This window comes from Hemitrygon akajei, chromosome 8 (genome assembly GCF_048418815.1).
Source record: "Hemitrygon akajei chromosome 8, sHemAka1.3, whole genome shotgun sequence".
Taxonomy (NCBI): Eukaryota; Metazoa; Chordata; class Chondrichthyes; order Myliobatiformes; family Dasyatidae; genus Hemitrygon; species Hemitrygon akajei.
The window spans coordinates 155,356,272-155,377,758 of NC_133131.1; the positions used below are offsets into that span (position 1 = coordinate 155,356,272).

The 21,487-nt window shown below is 38.7% G+C and overlaps 1 protein-coding gene across 2 annotated transcripts in view; it reads left to right on the forward strand.

The window, feature by feature from the left end:
- Window positions 1-21,487, forward strand: part of lmbr1 (limb development membrane protein 1) — a 216,854-nt gene that overhangs the window by 7,166 nt on the left and 188,201 nt on the right. For both annotated transcript variants that reach the window (XM_073054882.1, XM_073054883.1), the window contains exons 2-4: window positions 6,487-6,559; window positions 16,059-16,098; window positions 17,221-17,360. In XM_073054882.1, coding sequence (XP_072910983.1) covers window positions 6,487-6,559; window positions 16,059-16,098; window positions 17,221-17,360 — 253 coding nt within the window. The remainder of the gene's footprint in view (window positions 1-6,486; window positions 6,560-16,058; window positions 16,099-17,220; window positions 17,361-21,487) is intronic.

Here is a 21,487-nt window from a genome sequence, read left to right on the forward strand (position 1 = left end):
CATGCCTACTTTAGTTGTAGTTTGAAGCTGACAGCCCAGGTAGATTCAAAGATTCAAACTGCATTTACCAATTTGTGCCCACTTAATCAATTTATATCCTGTTTCAGAAACCCAGTGCCCTTAATGCAACATGCCCTTCCACCTATTTTTGTGTCATTAACGTTCCACCACTCTTCCAATCATTAATATACAGGCCGTTCCCCAGATAACAAACTGGTTCTATTTTTGTAGATGTCGATACAATGATTTTGTCTGGAAGTCAACAAATATGCAGACAAAAACAAAACATGGTATGGTAATCTTAACTCCACAGTATTGTAATGAATAGCACACAAGACAAATAAGAAACAACATTTACTAAAAGAGAGGAAGTTAGTTTTATCATTGGTAGAAACAAATGTACATCAGACTTTTAAATTTAATATTTTAATGGAACATGTTCACACATAAGGGTGTCCATAAGCCAAACATTCACAACCTGGAGATGGTCTGTACATTTTTTTTTTATAAAAAGAGGGTCAATAACATCCTTTGGCTATATTGTTAAATCAATCTTTCCAGTCTGAAAGCAGCCCATATATTCCAGCTATCTTCAAATTCAACCTTCAATTCATGCAAACACATTTCTTCCAATACCATTAGTACCGGCCCTGAGAAAACTTGCCAAAGTCTCCTCGAAATGTATTTATTTTAATTTCTTTTTCTTTAATTTTTTTTCAAGTTTCTTGCTTTGTAGCTGCCTGTAAGCAAACAGATCTCAAGGTTGTATAATTTATTAACTAACAGGTGAAACAAGTGGTTAAGGCAAACAACATATTGACATTTATTGCATGAGAGCTTGGAAATAGGGAAGTATTGTTACAACTGTACATGGTGTTGGTGAATTCAGTAATCTCTGTGAACCATTTTGGTCCACTCAAAATAATGTCTTAATGCAGGCAGACCAAAGGAAATTTACCAGGTTAATTCATAAGATGGGAGGATTGTCCTAACTGCAAAACTAAAGAAGTTGGATTTGTGTTTTCTGGAGTATAGAAGAATGTGAGTTGATCTTGCAAGGGAATTGTGGTTGAGATATTTCAATTAGTGGCATGGATAAGAGGTTGGACAGTTGTCATCTAAAATAGAGCTAACAAGTTCCTCCTTGAAGAAAATAATGGATTTGTGGAATTCTCCAATGGGCCACAATCATCAAGGATAGGCAGCAACACCTCTATCATGAATATTCTCAACACTGATGTTCCACAAGGTTGTGTTGTCAGCCCCTAATCTACAACATCTCCTCATGATTGTGTGGCCGGATCTGCTCTAGTTTCAAGTTTGTAGATGTTGTCACTGTACTGAGCTATATCTCAAATAATGTTTGAGATAGAGTTTAGGAATGTGCTGTCACAGCAACATTTCCATCAATGTCAGCAAAACAGAAGGGCTGGTATGAGGGAATCAGTGCACATTCTCCTGTCTACATCATTTGTTGAGAGCTTCAGGTTCCTAGGAGTGACCATCATCAATAGACCAGTTCTGGTCCAGACTTTTGGACACCATGAACAAGAAAACTCTTATTTCCTCAAGAGGATAAAGAAATTTGGCATGTCCCCATCGACCCTTACAAAGCTACCTCCTTATCATATTACATTTATTGTTTACCTACTTTCTCTGTAGCTGTTACAATTTTTTTTGCTACAATATTGTTTTGTCTCTATTTAGTGCGAACTCTTGAACTTTATGAATAATATGCAAGATAAGCTGTTTACTGTATTTCAGTATATGTGATAATAAAGCAATACCATTTCCAGTTCCAATTATGGAGTTTAGTTAATTGGAAGTATTCAAAATGGAGATAGAAAAAATATTTAAAAGATTGTAGAATTATTGCTCTGGGGAACTGGCACGGCAGAGCCACTGAGACCTGGTGCCTTTCAGCCATGATCATAGTGCTTGCTCTGTCAGGTTTGAGGAACCATTTAGCTCACTTCTGCTTTATGTTATTGTGAGGTGGTTCTTCTGAACAATGTGAAATTCATGTGGGCAAGAAAGAAGATATGGGAGGAGGATGTAGGAGATGCCTGGACAGTGGTTTCATTTTATTGAGTTAACTTGACCAAAGGAAATGCAGATAAAACGGAACAATATCAGTTTCTTGCCACGTATAACAGACATTGGCCATTTGGCTGAAATTGTCAGGGTGTATGGTATTAGTTTATTCAAAAAGATTCTGGAATGTGAGCTGATGGGACAAGCATCTGACAGCTTGTTGAACAACGGAACAAAAGGTAATTGTTTAACCACTGAGGTTTAAGTGTAGAGCACTGAATCATAGTACAGTCGGCCCTCCTTATCTGCGGATTCTGTATGCACGGATTCAACCAACCGCGGAATGGGAAAACCCGGAAGTTCTTTCTCCAGCACTCATTGCTTGAGCATGTACAGACTATTTTTTCTTGTCATTATCTCCTAAACAATACAGTATAACAACTATTTACATAGTATTTACATTGTATTAGGTATTATAAGTAATCTAGAAATGTCTTAAAAGTACAGGCAGTCCCCGGGTTATGAATGAGTTCCGTTCCTGAGTCCGTCTTTAAGTTGGATTTGAAGTCGGAAAAGGTACATCCGGTATTATTTAGCGTCAGTTAGTCAAACGTTTTTCTTAGTATATAGTACATATTTTACCTTTCTATGCATATAAAACACTTAAGAAACATGCATATTTCAATAATTTAACCACTGCATTGCTTAGTAATAATTGTAGCTTTCATCGGGGCAGGGCCTTTCACATTCTCCATTAAAATTGTTCCGATCGTTGACCGACTGTAGCCTAACGCTTTTCCACTGACCGATGGTGTTTCACCTCTTTCCGATTGCTTTATCACTTCCACTTTATTTTCAATCCCGATCGTGAATATTTTCGTGAACAGAAACACTGCGGATTCAGAGCTGCACCGCCAGGTCCTAATGTCCACCACACGGAGACATGTTAAATAAGGGACTTGAGCATCTGTGAATTTTGGAATTTTGGAACCAATCCCCCGCGGATAAGGAGGGCTGACTGTATCATGTTTGGAGTTGCATCATTTCCAGAATAGAAATGCATCTGACATGATATATTTAGATTGGTACATGGAATTCCTGATGTATAGCATTACCTTTAGAAAAACATAGCAGTACCCTCAAATTCATTTGGAGGGTTTTTTTGAAGGATAATTTGAGAGGATGCTAAACTAAGGTTTGTTTTTAGATCTTAAAAGCTTGAGGCTTGATGTTTCTCTCATTTCTCACTTTCACTCTACATGTTGAACTAGGCCACCAGTTCTGTAAGATACTTGGAGCATTTATGTGCATATCATCTAGTTTTCTTCTAACGTACAAGGTTTATTGAATTTACAATTCAGAAATAGACAACAGTTTAAAAATTATCATTTGCTGTCTTTGTTATTTCTCACTATCTGCTTTGGTATTTCTCAAAAATGAATTAAGTTCTTTGTTTTAAGGTAATGTGATATAACAGGTATGTTTCAAAAACAGCATAAAAGCAAAAGAGAGGGCATATAATATAATGAAAATTGGTGGGAAGGTAGAGCATTGGAGAGCTTTTTAAAAACAACAGAAGGTAACTAAGAAAAAACCAGAAAGAGGAAGTATGAAGGATAGCTAGCCAAAAATATAAAAAAGGATACCAAAACCGAAATTGTGTTTTTTCTCAGATATGTAAAGAGTAGGAGAATGAGAGTGGATATTGGATGTCTGGAAAATTGCACTCCAGAAGTAGCAATGGGGGATGAAGAAATTGATGTCAAACTTGAGTATTGTTCATTGTGGAAGACATTAGCAGAATGTCAGAAATTGAAGAGTGTCGGGGTGGAAGTGAGCGTCACTGCTATTACTAAGGAGAAGGAGCTTGGGAAGCTGAAAGGTGTGAAGATAGACAAGTCACTTGGAGCAGATAGACTACATCCCTCGGGTTTTGAAAGAGGTAGCTGAAGAGATTGTGGAGGTATTAGTAATGATCTTTCAGGAATCACTAGATTCTGGCATGGTTCCAGAGGACTGGAAAATTGCAATTGGCACTCCATTCTTTAAGGAGGGAGGGAGGTAGAAGAAAGGAAACTATAGGCAGGTTAGCCTGTCTTCAGTGGTTGGAAATGATTATTAAGGATGAGGTTTTGAGGTAATTGGAGATGCATGATAAAGTTGGCCAAAATCAGCACAATTTGTTTAAGGGGAAATCTTGGCTGACAAATCTGTTGGCATTCTTTGAAGAAATAACAGGCAGGACTTATAAAGGAGAGTCAGTAGATGTTTATTTGGATTTTGGAAGGCCTTTAACAAGGTGCTGCACGTGAGGCTGTTTAACAAGACAAGAAAACTAGATAAGAACCCATGGTATAAGAAAGATACTAACATGAATAGAAGATTGGCTCACTGCAAGAGGCAAAGAGCAGATTAAAGTGGACCTTTTCTGGTTGGCTGCTGGTGACTAGCGGTGTTATGCAGGGATTGGTGTTGGGACCACTTTTCACGTTTTTGTCAATGATTTGGATAAAGGATTTGGTGGCTTTGTAGCCATGTTTGCATATGATTTGAAGTTAGATGGAGGGGCAGGTGGTGTTGAGGAAGTAGGGTGCCTGCAGAAGGATGTGGACAAAATGGGGGAATGGGTACAGAGGTGGCAGATGGAATATAGTGTAGGGAAGTGCATAGTCATGCATTTTGTAGAAGGAATAAAGGTGTAGACTATTTACTAAATGTGGAGAAAATTCAAAAATGTGCAGAAGGACTTGGAATCTACAAGACCGTAAGACATAGGAGCACAATTAGGCCATCTGGCCCATCGAGTCTGCTCCTCCATTCAATCATGGTTGATTGGTCTTTTTTTTTTCTCCTCCTCAACCCCAGTTCCTGGCCTTCTCCCTGTAATCTTTGATGCCATGTCCAATCAAGAACCTATCAATCTCTGCCTTAAGTACACCCAACGACCTGACCTGGCCTCCACAGCTGCACGTGGCAACAAATTCCACAAATTCACCACCTTTGGCTAAAGAAATTTCTCCACATTTCTGTTTTGAAAGGGTGTTCCTCTACCCTGAGGCTATGCTCTCTTGTCCTAGACTCTCCCACGATGGGAAATATTCTTTCCATGTTTACTCTGTCTAGGCCTTTCAACATTTGAAAGGTGTCAATGAGATCCCCCTTTATCCTCCTTAATTCCAGTGAGTACAGACCCAGAGCCATTAAACATTCCTTGTACGATAAACCTTTCTTTCCTGGAATCATGCTTGTGAACCTCCTCTGGACCTTCTCCAATGCCAGCATATCTTTCCTAAGATGAGAGACCCAAAACTGTTCACAATTCTCAAGGTGAGGCCTCACCTGTGCCTTTTCAAGCATCAGCATCACGTTCTTGCTCATGTATTTTAGACCTCTTGAAATTAATACTAACATAGCATTTGCTGCCTTCACCACCGACTTAAGTCCTCGTGTTGCATTCCCTGAAGGTTAACTTGTGGGTTGAGTCTGTGGTAAGAAGGCAAATACAATGTTAGCATTCATTTCAAGAGGACTAGAATATAAAAGCCAGGTTGGAAACCTGAGGCTTTATAAGTTATTGCTTGGATCACATTTGGAATATTATGAGCAGTTTTGGCCCTCTTATCGAAGAAAACGTGTGTTGGCATTGAAGAGGGTCCAGAGGAGGTTTTTGACAATGATCTCAGGAATGAAAGAGTTAACATATGAGGACCTGTAGTCGCTGCAGTTTAGAAGAATGAGGGGTGATCTCATTGAAACGTATTGAATATTTTAAGGTGTAGGTCGTGGATGTGGAGAGGATGTTTCCTGTAGTGGAGGAGTTTTGGACTAGAGGATGCAGCCTCAAAATAGAAAGGCATCCATTTAGAACAGAGATGAAGGAAGTTTTAAAAAAAAAATTAGTCAGAGGGTGGTGAATCTGTGGAATTCATTGCCACAGATGGCAGTGGATTATTGTGTATATTTAAGCCAGAAGTTGATAGGTTCTTGATTAATCAGAGCGTCAAAAGGTTATGGTGAAAAGGCAGGAGATAATAAATTGAGAGGGATAATAAATAATAAATCAGCCCTGATGGAATGGGACGGCAGACTTAATGGGCTGAATGGCCTAGTTCTGTTTCTATTGTCTTGTATAACCTGTAATACTAATGTTGTGCTGGAAATGTTAAGAATGAAACTGGGTGACATATTGTGATTTGCTAAGGCAGATCATGTTGTTCAGCAGAACATGGTTTAGTGAGGAAACTCCATATTGAAGTGAATGTTTGAGGCATAGGTTAGAAAGATTATGATTATCAAAGTAGTTTTGCATTTTCAGTAAACTACCATTCTCGACTGATGACGTGCTCTTACGAAGTGTTAAAATGCATAATGTGCTATTTGCAGGTAGATGTTCATAAGAAAAAGCTAATCACTTGGATTTTTCAAATGAATGTTTTTTGTGTTTTTTTTTAGATTTGCTTCCTTTTATTTACTATTCTGTACACAATCTCCTACTTCATTATCACCAAGTACAAGAGGAAACCAGGTTAGTGAAGATTTTCAGCCATAAATTGAATTTGCAGCAATAACTGTTCATGGGGAAAATGATTATAAACATCTAATGGGATGAACAAAAGATGTTAATATTTCTGGAACTTCCAGCAATTGCCTCACGCACCCTCTTCACCATTTCCCCCTGTTCCCATTTCCCTTTCTCACCTTATCTCCTTACCTACCCATCACCTCCCTTTGGTGCACCTCCCCATTCCCTTTCTCCTGTGGCCTTTAACATTGGCATGTGGCAAAGGTAATGTCGCAGTAGTTATGGGGGATTTCAACATGCAGGTGAACTGGGAGAATCAGGTTGGTGCTGGACCACAGGATAGGGAGTTAGTAGAGTGCCTACGGGATGCATTCTTGGAACAACTTGTATGAGAGCCGACCAGGGACAAGACTATTCTGGATTTAGTGTTATATAATGAACAGGATTTGATAAGCGATCTCGCAGTAAAGGAGCCATTAGGAGGTAGTGATCACAATATGATAAGCTTTTATCTGCAATTTGAGAAGGATAAGGGCAGCTCGGAGGCGTCAGTGTTGCAGATGAACAGGGGAAACTATGGAGCCATGAGGGAGGAGCTGGCCAAAGTTGACTGGATGGATAGCCTAGCAGAAAAGACAGTGGAACAGCAATGGCAGGTATTCTTGGGAATAATGCACAAGGTGCAAAATCAGTTCATCCCCCAGAGAAGGAAGGATTCAAAGGGGGGGGGGGGAAGGGGCCTCAGTGGTTGACAAAGGAAGTCAGAGACTGCATAGCATTTAAAAAAAAAGGAAATATGACAGAGCTAAGGTGAGTGGGAGGACAGATGATTGGGAAGTTTTTAAGGAACAACAGAACTTAACTAAAAAGACAATATGGGGAGAAAAAATGAGGTACGAACGCAAGCTAGCCAGGAATATAAAGGAAGATAGCAAAAGCTTTTTTAGGTATGTGAAGAGAAAGAAGATAGTAAAGAACAATGTTGGGCCATTGAAGAATGAATTGGGTGAAATTGTTATGGGAAACAGAGAAATGGCAGAAGAATTTAATGAGTACTTTAGATCTGTTTTCACTAAGGAAGACACAAGCAATCTCCCAGATGTATGGATGGGCCAAGGACATAGGGTAACAGAGGAAATGAAACAGATTGACATTCGGAAGGAAACGGTGATGAGAAGACTGATGGGACTAAGGTCCAGATGGTCTGCACCCTAGGGTACTAAAGGAGGTGGCCCTGGAAATTGCGGATGCATTGGTAATCATTTTCCAATGTTCCTTAGATTCAGGATCAGTTCCTGAGGATTGGAGAATGGCTAATGTTATCCCACTTTTTAAGAAAGGAGGAAGGGAGAAAACAGAGAACTATCGACCTGTCAGCCTGACATCGGTGGTGGGAAAGATGCTAGAGTCCATTATTAAGGATGAAATAGTGGCATATCTAGATAGCAGTGATAGGATTGGGCCGAGCCAGCATGGATTTACCAACGGTAAATCATGCTTGACTAATCTGTTGGAGTTTTTCGAGGATGTAACCAGGAAGTTAGACGGGGGGAGATCCAGTGGATGTAGTGTACCTCGATTTTCAGAAGGCATTTGATAAGGTCCCACATAGAAGATTGGTGGGTAAAATCAAAGCTCAGGGCATCAGGGGGAAGGCATTGACATGGATAGAAAACTGGTTGGCAGATAGAAAGCAAAGGGTAGCGGTGAATGGGTGTTTCTCGGAATGGCAGGTGGTGACTAGTGGGGTGCCACAGGGCTCGGTATTGGGACCACAGCTGTTTACCATTTACGTTAACGATTTGGATGAAGGCATAGAAAATAACATCAGCAAATTTGCTGATGATACTAAGCTGGGTGGCAGTGTAACATGTGATGAGGATGTTAGGAGAATTCGGTGACTTGGATAGGCTGGGTGAGTGGGCAGATACTTGGCAGATGGCGTTTAATGTGAATAAGTGTGAGGTTATCCACTTTGGGAGTAAGAACAGGAAGGCAGATTATTATCTGAACGGTATAGAGTTGGGTAAGGGAGTAATACAAAGAGATCTCGGAGTCCTTGTTCATCAGTCACTGAAGGTGAATGAGCAAGTGCAGCAGGCAGTGAAGAAGGCTAATGGAATGTTGGCCTTTATTACAAAGGGAATTGAGTACAAGAGCAAGGAAATCCTCTTGCATTTGTACAGAGCCCTGGTGAGACCACACCTGGAGTATTGTGTACAGTTTTGGTCTCCAGGATTAAGGAAGGACATCCTGGCTGTAGAGGAAGTGCAGTGTAGATTCACGAGGTTAATTCCTGGGATGTCTGGACTATCTTACGCAGAGAGGTTAGAGAGACTGGGCTTGTACACGCTGGAATTAAGGAGATTGAGAGGGGATCTGATTGAAACATATAAGATTATTAAGGGATTGGACAAGATAGAGGCAGGAAATATGTTCCAGATGCTGGGAGAGTCCAGTACCAGAGGGCATGGTTTGAGAATAAGGGGTAGGTCATTTTGGACAAAGTTAAGGAAAAACTTCTCCCAGAGAGTTGTGGGGGTCTGGAATGCACCGCCTCGGAAGGCAGTGGAGGTCAATTCTCTGGATGCTTTCAAGAAGGAGCTAGATAGGTATCTTATGGATAGGGGAATCAAGGGATATGGGGACAAGGCAGGAACCGGGTATTGATAGGAATTGATCAGCCATGATCTCAAAATGGTGGTGCAGGCTCGAAGGGCCGAATGGTCTACTTCTGCACCTATTGTCTATTGTCTTTTACCCTCTCCTATTAGATTCCCCCTTCTCCATCCCTTTATCTCTTTCCCTATTCAACTTCCCAGTTCTTTATTTCACCCCTCTCCTCTGTTTCACTTATCTCCTACCACCTTGTACTACTTTCCCTCCCCCACCTTCTTGCTGATGAAAGGTCTCAGCCTGAAACATTGACTGTTTACTCTTTTCCATAGATGCTGCCAGTCATGTTGAGTTCCACCAGCATTTTGTGTGGTTTGCTTGGTTCAGTATTGTCTCATTGACTGTTTACCAGAAGAATTTCTATTTGGTAACCAACCAGAAAGACTGGGAAAAACCTATAAAATTATACATTCAGTGGCCACTTTATTGGTTACAAGAGTCTACCTAACCACAGAAGTGAATCCCTGTGTGGTCTTCTGCTGTTGTAGCCCATCCACTTCAAGGTTCAGCATGTTCTGCATTCAGAGATGCCCTTTTCCATTCCACTGTTGTAAAGTGGTTATGTGAGTTTCTGTTGCCTTCCAGTCAGCTTGATCAGTCTGGCCATTTTTCTTTGACCACTCTCATTAACAAGATGTGTTTGTCCACACTTGCTGTATTGTTTTGTTTTTGCATCATTCTCTGTAAACTCTAGAGAATGTTGTGTGTGAAAATCCCAAGAGATCAGCAGTTTCTGAGATAGTCAAACCATCCCATCTGGCGCCAATATTCATTCCAATGGTCAAAGTCACTTGAATCACATTTCTTCCCCATTCGGATGCTTTATCTGAACAACAACTAAATCTCTTGACCATGCCTACATACCTTTTATGCTTTGAGTTGCTGGTAATATTTGGCTGATTGAATACTTGTATCAATGAGCAGATGTACTTAATAAAGTGGCCACTGAGTGTGTATTTCGGTGTTTCTCACACAGGGCAGTGTTTTATCTGGTACAGGGATAAATAGCCATTGTTTGCACCTTGTTTATTATTTTAGTAGGAAGCAATGTCTGGAGCTCATTGAACCAGAGTATGGCATGAAGAATGAATCTGTTTCATTGTTTGCTTTTTCTGATTCTTTAATTGACAAAAATGTTCAATTTAAGGCGATACCACTGAAGTCTTCAACTGTCATTGAAGTTCTCTAATCTCCTTAGTTCAAGTCAATAGGTTGGGGTTACATTTATCATTGAAGTTTGCCCAGAAAGCTTGTTGCAGTTACTTTTTTTTATCCAGTAAGTTGAGGGTTTTGTTTCAATATTTTGTGTTTTTAAAAAAAAAAAATTGGTTGACATTAGTGCCGATGTATGTATTCAGATGTAAAATGGATCTGTGTACTGAGTCATATAGAGCATAACGGGAAAAAATTAGTAATGCAATTTCTAATTGATGGACATGCATTAATACAAGGTCAACATTGGATAAATGTATTAGTAAATATTGTATTTTAGAAATTACTTGATTTTTCAGTATGTTACTTTTTCTTCATTAGGAAGTTGCAGTACATTAACTAATTGCCTAATTTTTGTGCTGTGGTTGCAGAAATCATTCGGCCCTTAAACTTATTTAATTTTTTTTAAACTAAATGCCAAAATTTTGATTGTTAACTTGCTCATATTGAGTGGATGGTAATACTTGAACTGTGTGGGAAAAGTAATTTTTCCCCTCATGAAGTCAGTGTTGGGTCTAGAGTATCTTTTCATGTCTATATCGAGACGTGGGTGTGGAGAGTAAAATTTCCAGATATGCTGCTGATACAAAATTTGGAAGTGTGCTAAATAAACTTGAGGAAAGACGATATAAAGAGGTGGTTTGATAAATGTACTGATAGGTAGGGCTGAAAATTGAAGACAGATCTATGAAGAGATACATTTTGACAAGAAGATGAAGTAAGGATTTCCTGAATCAAGTGATAATTTGAAGAATGTTCATGGCAGCCTGCAGCAAAAAAGTGACCTGGGTGGTATGAATCCTTGAAAGTGACATATTTTGAGGGAGTAAAGCTTATGAATTCCTTGGATTAAGAAATGATGTACAGAGTACAAAAGAAACTGAGTTTAGGTTAAGTTGTGCAAAACACTGGACATAACAGGAATATTCCATCCATTTATGGGTATTTCTGGAGGATATGATGGCTCAGAAAATATTTACTAGAAACCGTGACACAGTGAGGGATGTCAAGTAAGTTGAGACATGAGGAGCTAGAGTTGTTCTCAATGCAAGAGAAAGTGATAGCAGTATTCAGCATGCCAGACAGCATCTGAAGGAAAAATAAACCGAACTAACTTTTCAGATTTTGCAGAGGGAATTGTTAAGGTAGCTAGAGCAAAGCTATTTATAGTGGCAGGTGGTACAAGGATCAGGGGCATTGGTTTCAAGTTTTGGGCCAAAAATAAAAAGAAATGGGATGCAAGGTGAGAGAAAATCACTGAAATCTATTGCCTGTAAGAGTTGGTGCCAGAAGGGGTAAAGAGTGGTGAGGGAATAGTTTTCAGAACTATTGGGAATGAGCCTGACAAAGTTGATGTATGCACCACTGGAAAAGAATCTGCATTATTACAGTTCAGTGGTTTGTACTTAATGGTGCTATTACAGAGCTGCTTACATTCAGAAATAAAATAATAAGATTTATTTGTACTCAAAGGTATTTAGATGAATAGAATAAACTTGATTTCTTTTGTTATTAATCAATAAAAGGCATGATGGTTGTCAATTTCACGTAACAAATCCCAGACTATGCCAATTCGAGAGATTTATTAAGTATTGGCAGTATTTTTAGGTGTTATCAAGGGCAATGAGGTGATTTACATTTTCTGGGAGATGGAATTTAATCCTGATAAGTGGGAAGTGATACACTTTGGGTAGGACAAGGCTTCTGAGAGCATTTTGGATTTTGGGGACCTTGGTTCACAAGTGCATAGTTCCTAGAAGATGGAAGCACAGGTAAATAGTTGAAGGCATATTAGATGTTGAGTTTCATTTGCTGTGTATAAGTAGTTTGTGGTACAGCATTACAGAACTTTTGGTTAGGCCATAGCTGGAGTACTGTGGCAGTTCTAGTTGAAGGACTGTAGGAATGATGTGATTGCACTGGAGAGAGTGCTGAAGAGGGTGTAAGTAGAATGGTTTAATTATGAGGAGAGATTGGATAGGTGGTGTTTGTTTTTCTTGAAATGCAGTAGGCTGAGAGGGACCTGATCAGGTGTACAAAATTAAGTGCTAAAGGACATGGGGTGTATAATGAGAAACTTTTTCCTGTAAGTTTAGGGTGAGGCATCAAAGGGATAGAAGGCATCAGAGAAAAAGTTTAAGAACATAGGTGGCAAGATTAGAATGTTTGTGGATAACACCAAAATTGGCTACATAATGGACAGTGAAGAAAGTTGCCTGAGGTTAAACATGATCTGTTGCAATAGGATCTGAGGTTACAAAAAGTACAACTGGGAAAGCATGCAAAAGATTGGCAGGTGGAATGTACAAGTTTGTTGTTCCCTGAAAGTGGTTACATGGTTAGGCAAGGTGGTGACAAATGCATATGGCAAACTTGGCATCATCGACTAAGAGAAAGAGTGCAAGAGTTGGGACATCATTTTACAAATGTGCAAGACATTGGTGAGATTGTACTGAAGTGCCTTCTATGCACTTCATGCTGTCATGCAATGTACCGGTAATTGAGCTAGGGAGGGTGCATGAAAGATTTAGAAGGGTATTGCCTGAATTGGAGGTCTTGAGTTAGAAGAAATTAGTTAGAATGGGACTGCTTTCCCCAAAGTCAAGGAGGTTGAGTTGTGACCTTACAGAAGTTTGAGGGGCATGTATGTGGTGTATAATCACTCTTTTCACCAGGATAATGGATTCTAAAGCTAGAGGGCAGAGGTTTAAGGTGAGACGGGAAAAAACTAGAGCGCCGGAGAGGTATTTTTTTTGGCAAATGGTTGGTAAATGCAATGGGCTTCAGTGGAAAGTTTAAGGGGGAAATGGCCCAAATGCAGGCAAGTGGAACTGTTGGCCACCATGGATGAGCTGAGCTGAAAGCCCTGTTTTCATGTTGTACAGCTCTGACTATAACCAAAGTGTTCCAGCAATCTGCATTGTATTGCCTGAGAAGATTAAGCAGGTATCCTTGTATCATTTGTAAAGTATCTGGACTGCCATTTGAATTGCCACAGCATAAAAGACTGCAAATTCCAAGTGTTAGTCAGCGGGGTTCATGTGGGTGTTCTTGATGGTCTTTGTGGGTTGAGAAATCTATTTGCATGTTGTATGACTATGATAAAATAGGTGAATAGAAGTTAGGAATTGACAGGGAAAGATGTATTGCACATAAGAGGAGAGCCGGGAGGTTAAGGTTAATTCTGTTAATGTTGGATTGATTAGGCAGTGCAGAGAAGATGCTCAAAAGGAGTAATCTGAGAGCACTCAAGGCAAGACAAAGGTATAGAGGTATGAATGACCCAAGGCTAAAAAAACATATGAAGTTACTAACTGCATTTTCTGGATTGAACATGAGATGTATTGGAATAGCACCCCCTCCATTCCACAATGTTGTGCTGAACTAATTAAACAGATATTTAAATGTTAAACAAAACTAATGCCTTATGCCTACACAATGTCTTTCTCTGATCATTTTCTACAAATTCATGTACCTTTCTAAAAGCCTTTTGAATGCCTCTTGTCATATTTGCCTTTACCATCACATTTGGCAATGCATTCCAGGTACCTCAGCACTGTGTATGTAAATAGAAAATTGTCCTGAACATTTATTTTGAACTTGCCTTCTCTTGCCTTTTAAATGCTAGCCCTCTAGCATTCAACCTTTTGATCCCTGGGGAAAAATATACTGTCTGTCTACTCCATCTATGCCTCTCATAATCTTATAAACCTTTATCAGATCTCCCTTCAGCTTTTGCTGCTCCAGAGTAAACAACCCAGGTCTATATGTATGACCTGGGCTGTTTACTCTGGAGTGATGGATTATTTATATTATAATATATAAAATGTGTGTGTATATACAGGTTTCCCCCGCTATCTGAATGTAGAGTGTTCCTATGAAACTGTTTGTAAGCCGAAATGTCATAAAGTGAAGAAGCAAAACTACTTAGGTTATAAATGGAAACAAAGATTATCCATATGCTGCTCTTTATTGCTACTGCTCAGAATTTCTTAGTTTGCATTGATAGTGGCTCTGTGCTTTGAAGAAAACCATTTATGCAGTGTTTTGTGTGTTCTTGGCATGTCCCAGTGAAGATTTTAGTCAATTAAATATTTCCTGAAACTTGTCACTATTAATTTATAGAGAAACGCAGCAGCTAAGTGGTGCATAAGAAAGTTTTGTGAAGTGAGATGAATGAGCAGATTATGCAGTAATGTGGCAGCCTGTATTATAGTCTGAGCTCTCAACCTTCTGAGCCAAGACTGACAGTTTACAAAAGGCTTTTTTGTGAATCATGTAATGAATGACATAATCCCGCTTTTGCAGTGACCAACTACAGGTACTCAATTTTGCTTAATTATTTTCAAATGAAAATTTAATGCACTTAAGCAAAATCAATACTATCAATGTTAAATCTACGAATGTAATCCTAATTTTTTTTTGTCAAGCAATTTTTGTTTTAAATCCAGGAAAATATGAAGCCTTGACCATTTATATTTGCATTTTTCTAATTAATTTTGAATACCATTTAGAATCCTATTAATTATATTTAGCAATACTTCAACTTCATATTTATTAGCATTCTAATTATTAAAGATGTTAATAGACAATTTTATTGAAGTCTTAATTTCTAAATAGTAATAACCATTTATGGTTTGTTTAATATTTCTGATTGGTTAGTGGAAGTATTTATAATGAATTACATTGAGTTTACATCAGCACATGCTGATGAAATTATTAACACAGGAGATTCTGCAGATACTGGAAATCCAGACCAACGTGCAGAATGGTGGAGGAATTCAGCAGGTCAGGCAGCGTCATAGAGAGAAATGAAGAGTTGGTATTTTGGGCTGAGACCATTTATCAGGATGAAATTATTAGGTTTATTTAGTTGAACTTTTGCATGCAAAAGAAATTTAAAGATATGACAAAAATTGCTCTTCAGGTTGACAGTGAGGTGAAAAGCTTTAAACTGCAAGGTAGATGGTGAGGTCTGTTGAGTAGGATGGTGGCCAATGGAATTTAATACAGATAAGTGTGTAATAATGCCTTTCTAGAGGCGGAATAAGGCAAGGGAGTACCCAGTAAATAGTAGGATCATAAAGAAAAAAAACTCCAGCTTTAGAAAACAAGAAGTTTGAAGTAGCTGAAAATCGTCAGCCCGTGACACTTCAAGCAGCATTGTAGACATGGAAACTGTGAGATTGTGTTCTAAATCAACCTTTTAACAAACTGGAACCTCTCAAATGAAAACCATTATGTGCTGTTCTTCAAAAAATGTATATAATGCAACTATTTATTGTATATCAGAATAGCAATTTCTCACTGATTTCTCCTTAACTTAATTTTAACTGTGGCTGTGGCCTTTGTTTCTGAAAGTAAATCCTTTTAACTTTTGTAGACATTTGAAATACAATTGTGGTTGTAAAATGAAACACATTTGCAGTTTTTGAAAAATAATTTTGTAGTATTTTATCTAAATCTATTCCAGAGTTGTATAAAAAATCTTATCTCGTGACTGTAAGCAAATTGTATTGAGTAATTTTAATTCAGTTTAAACTTTAAACTATTTTTGACTGCACACAATTGAATTGTTGTGCAGTTCAGTTTTAAGGCTTTCCTTGTTTTGCAGATGATAATGAGGATGAAGATGCCATTGTGAACAGAATTTCGTATGTACCAATAAAATGTTTTCATTTTCCATTTAATGTCATGTTCTTCCATTTAACTTCAGTGTACTTTGACTATAAGTCATATGCTGAGTTTGGATATCTGTGGCTAGAAAAGATGCCTGTTGCGGACCCCACAATTTTCTCTCTTGCCTCCCAACACAAGTTTCATCTCATCAGGATCAGAAGATTTATCCAAACTTTAAGTTTTCTAGCAGATATAAAAACACCTTTTCAATGGCAATTTGCTTATAGAGTTCCATTGACTTTCTCTGAGTTCTCCAATCACTTTGCCTTCCTTAGTGAGTACAGACAAGAAGTATCCATTTGAGCGCATCTACGAGCTGTGGCTCCAATCATACTTAGCAGTTTGGTCTCTAATCGATTTGGGATTTTTCTTCATCTTGGGCTATTTTGTGCCCCTACTTTTCTTTCATAATTTCTTTTTAAAAATTCTCCTATATTTTAAATACACTTGTAGGATTTTCCTTCATTTCAGCGCTCAGTATTCCTAATTTATGTTGCTACCTGTCCACTTAACTGCAAGTGCTTGTCACCAGTTTACTTTTCCCAAGTTCAGTCATGCAAAACTGAACTAGGCCCTGTCCTTCAGTCCAGTACCTTAATTTGATCATCATCCTTATCCTTCGGTTAATTTCCTTGTTTACCAACTGTAAGTGGCATTCATCACTAAATGCCCTCCTCTCCAGGGCCCTGTTCTTGTTGCTACTTTAAGTGAGGAGATCAGGTGCTTCTGAGGATCAATACTGAATGACTCAGGAGCAGCTTCTTCCTCTCTACCATTCGATTTCTAAACAGTCCATGAGCCCTCTTTTGTTGTTCCTTTTTTTAAAATTGCAGTCTTTAATTATGTAATAGTAATTTTGTGACTTAGCACTGTACTGCTGCCACTAAACAAATAGTTTCTTGCCAAATATTCAATCTGATTCTGAGGCTCTCCCACTGACTCTCACCATTGACTACATTCCTTAAATGTTGCCCTTCTCTAGTAGGATAGAATGACACTAATTTAGTTGGAGTGATGTGTGGTTTCATTTGTTCTCATTGTTAATTGTTAGCTGAAATCAATTGTTTTTCTAATTTTTGTTTTTCACACATTTTTAGGTTGTACCTCTGCACATTTACTCTGGCTGTTTCAGCTGGTGCAGTCTTGTTGTTGCCATTTTCTATCATCAGCAATGAGATCCTGCTTTCTTTTCCACAAATGTACTATATACAATGGCTGAATGGATCATTAATTCACGGTTAGTATATACTAATTTGTTTCTCACATTATCTGAAAAGTTGTATGCCGTTTAGTCCACTTCCTAAACATGAGTACACAAAGCCCTATCTTATACATTTTGTCTGTGCCCTGGTTTAAACATTAAATTTTGTTACAGCAATTTTGTTAATGGGATTATTGCAGTGATTTCCTCTTCCCCTTTATGCTGTTTTAAATTAGCTTCTACTGCTGGTTGCTTTGAACTGGGGGGGGTGTGTAAAAAGGACTGAGGGGCATGAAAAAAAGCAAGTGAAATATTGCATTGTACTGTGCTTGCATCATCGTTATTCCCATCAATGCAGCCTGCTATCTTCTTGGGGAGGGAACGATCAGCAGAATGAAATCTGCAGGTCAATTTGAGTAAAGGTCTATGGGAAATTCCAGTTTCTTCCTCAAAGACAGTCAAACTAATTTCAGCAGCCCACAACATCTTGGCGACTTCGTTCCCTTTAACAAGCTTCTGCATGTAGCGATGCTGCTTATTCCCAAATACTCTGTTTCCATTTCTGATCCTTTCTATAAGTATGCACTCAGTTCATCCAGGTGGTTTTAATTTTAAAGAAAGGAACCTGGAGACTGTTTTGAAATTTCGTTATAACCTTTCACTGCCTGAAGCTTTATTGAATGTTTATAGCAAGCTTGCTGTAATCAGAATCAGATTAATAGGTTCAGTACTTTCTGGATATGATAATACTGTTTTAAAATATTGGTGCGTGGGCTTCTTTCCAGTGCAAGAATTAAATGCATAAATTCAGACCCTGTAAAGCTGTTAAATACTTGCTTGCAGAGCGAAACTTGAGGTTCTGCAGGTGCGCCTGTTCAGTGATCATAATGTACTTACCATTTTTGACTTTGTGTTATCAAGAAGGAGCAGCATCTTCGACATCCTTCTATTTAGTCAGAACTGTTTGATGACCCCAATTGCTACTTGATGCAAGCTCCATCTTGTGGAGCAGTTAAGAATTTATACAGCTCCTTAAAGGATCTTGAAATCCTGACACTGCAGTTTATGCTTTTGTCTTGGCCACTAGGTATTTTTTATGAAAGACTTTTTAATGAATAAGTTGTAGAAGGAGTGGGCATCATTGGATAATCCTACTGTCAATCAAGCCTGATAGTTTTATTGGTTTATCTGACTGATGTTGCACTGAAGATTCTAATTCTCCAGTTATTTGTGTTTCTGCTTAGTTACAGAGAGATTGCTCTAAGTGCGTTGTTTTTTTTTCATTCACTAAATTGTCTTCTCAGTTACGGTATCTTGGAAGATGACATTTGTCCTTCATATTTTGTTTGATTGCACTGAGCTTCTTTCAAAAATATTAGAGGATCTTGAATCATACAATAAAAGAGTGGAAACAGACCCAATTTGTCCATGCCAACAAAATGTTTCCCTGTGTTTGGTTAATGTCCCTCCACCATTTCCTATCCATGTACATATCCAAATGTCTTTTAAATGTTATTGTACCTGTCTCAATTACTTTGCATGGCATCTCATTCCATATACTTACTATCCTCTGCATGAAAAATTTGCCCATCTGGTTTGTTTTAAGTCTTTGCTCTGTCACCTTAAAATTATAGTTTGTTTCCCTTTCCCTAGAGGACACAACTGCGTGCATTCATCCTGTCTATGCCCCTTATGATATTATACTCTCTATGGGGTCACTCCTCAGTCCAAGGTATGAAGTTGCCCAACCCCTCCCCAAAACATGGGTCTTTGATTCCTGTTAAATTGTCATGAATCTTCGTTACACTTTTGGAGCATTTGTGTCAACTTTTTTTTCTTAGGTTATACATTTAATGTTATAAATGTTATGTTAGTACTTTTTTTTTGGTTTGAACTCACTAAGTCAGGAACAGGTTTAATACAGCAGGTGAATTTTGAAGATCAACTTATTTGTTACATGTGCACCAAAATGTACAGTGAAATTTGTTATTTGAATCAATGACCACCAGAGTCCTAGGATCGTGCTGAGGGCAGCCCACAAGTGTTGCTATGCTTCTAGCACCAACATGGCATGCCCACAACTCATTAGCCGTAACTTGATGTTTTCGGAATGTGGGAAGAAACCGGAGCACCCGGAGAAAACCCAAGCGGTCAATGTCAACATTTATTGTCTATCTGTAATTGCCCATTAGGGTGATGTGTGGTTTATCACCTCTGAAGTTCTGTATCGTGAAAATAATTCCTCAGAGCTGTTGGTTTGGCAGTACCAGGATTTTGATCGACCTGAAACGTTGACAGTTCACTCTCTTTTATAGATGCTGCCTGACCTGCTGAGGTCCTCCGACATTTTGAGTGTGTTGCTTTGGCTTTCCAATATCCTCAGATTTTCTTGTGTTTAGTATATTTCTGTGTCAAGATTGTGTTTGAGTTAGAAAGCTGCACATATCATGAATGATAAAGACTGATGCTCTGCGAAACGCTCTTGAAGAAATCATGGTAATTTGTTGCATTTCATTATGTTGATGATGACAGTGCAGATGTAATACACTGATAATAGAGAAAAGGGTGGGTGTGAATGTTTAGGGTGATAATCAGCATGGTGCTTTGTTGTTAACTTTAAACATATTACCTTGATGCACTTAAATGGCTTGTAAGACCATATCACAAGGCAACCACATTGTCGTATGCAGTTATTACAAGGTAAGGTAAATGAAGTAATTGTTAACATTTAATTAGCTGTATGTTTACAATTCCAAGCATTATTGTAAGCACTTGAATACATGGTTCTAGTTCAGTCATTCAGGCCTTTTTCACTATTCCTGTAACGTAACCACTGTGCCAACATTCACTTTGTCCTCATAGGTGTGGGAAAGAATATTTAGATGCAAAGCTGATGTAAATTCTTTTCCTAAACAATTTATTTTTCAGAATTTGTATGTTGCTGGTAAGGTCAGCACTTATTGCAAATCCATGTTGCTCATGAGAAGGTGGGGAAGAGCTACTGCCTTGAACTGCTTCAGTCCTTTTCATGAAGGTACTTCCATAGTCCTGTTAGAGAGGGAGTTCTGGGCTTTGGAATCAACTTAAGAAGGCCATTCAAAGTGGATGATGTGCGACTTGATGGAACACATGAAAGTAGTGGTTTTCCAATGAACTTGAACCTTTTATTCTTCATGGTGGTAGAGGTCACATAGTTGGGAGTTTCTGTCAGTGTGGCCTAGGTGAGTAACAGCAGTGAATTTTGTGGGCATCATTTGCCAGCGGTGAACGCAATGTGGATGAAAGTGAAAATTATAATTCCAGTTAAGCTGCCTGCTTTATGCTTGCACTGTGGAATTGCTCAAGTGTGTTAGAGCCACACACTTCAAGGATGTTCCAGCATATTTTACACTTCCTACTTTTGTAGCTGGAGGTAAAGCTTTGGGTATCAGGTGGTAGTCAAGCTACTTGCTCTCCATGGTGCTAATTAAGGGGACATTGTTGAGGTCAGTGAATGAATAATGAAACCCCATTTGAATTGCAATGCTAGACTCCCACACAGCTCTACACCTTATGAGGCAAGGACATGTACCTTGAATGGTCGGGTTTTCAGGAGCATTGATGTGCAGAGGGTTCTTGTACTTCAAGTTGTACTCTTGAAGGTGGCAGAGTAAGTAGATAATGTGGTTGGAAAGGCGTATAGGATATTTGCCTTTATCATTCAGTGTATTGAATATTGAAGTGGTTCAAACATAACTGGAGTATTGAATATGCAGTTCTGGTCATCAAAGTATAAGGAGGATGTAATAGTACTGAAAAACATGTAGAGGAGATTCAGCAGGATGTTGTCTGAAGTGGAGTAGTTCAGTTGAGACAGGAGAAGCTAAATCTGTTCTCCAAAGAGTGGAGGAGGTTAAGGGAAATTGAGGTATTTAAAATTGAGGGGTATAGATAAGGTAAACTGCCATTCAGTGGTAGATAAAATTAGAGGACAAAGTTTTATGGTAAGGAGCAAGAGATTTGGAAGGAATGGGAGGGCAATCTTTTATGACTAGCAAGCGGTGAGTACTTGGAATGCACTGCTCAAGAGTGGTTGAAGTGTGATGCTGACAGAATTAAGTGATGTCTGTAGCCGAGCACTTACAACGTTTGGGTATAGAAGGATATTGTTCAATGCTGGGAAA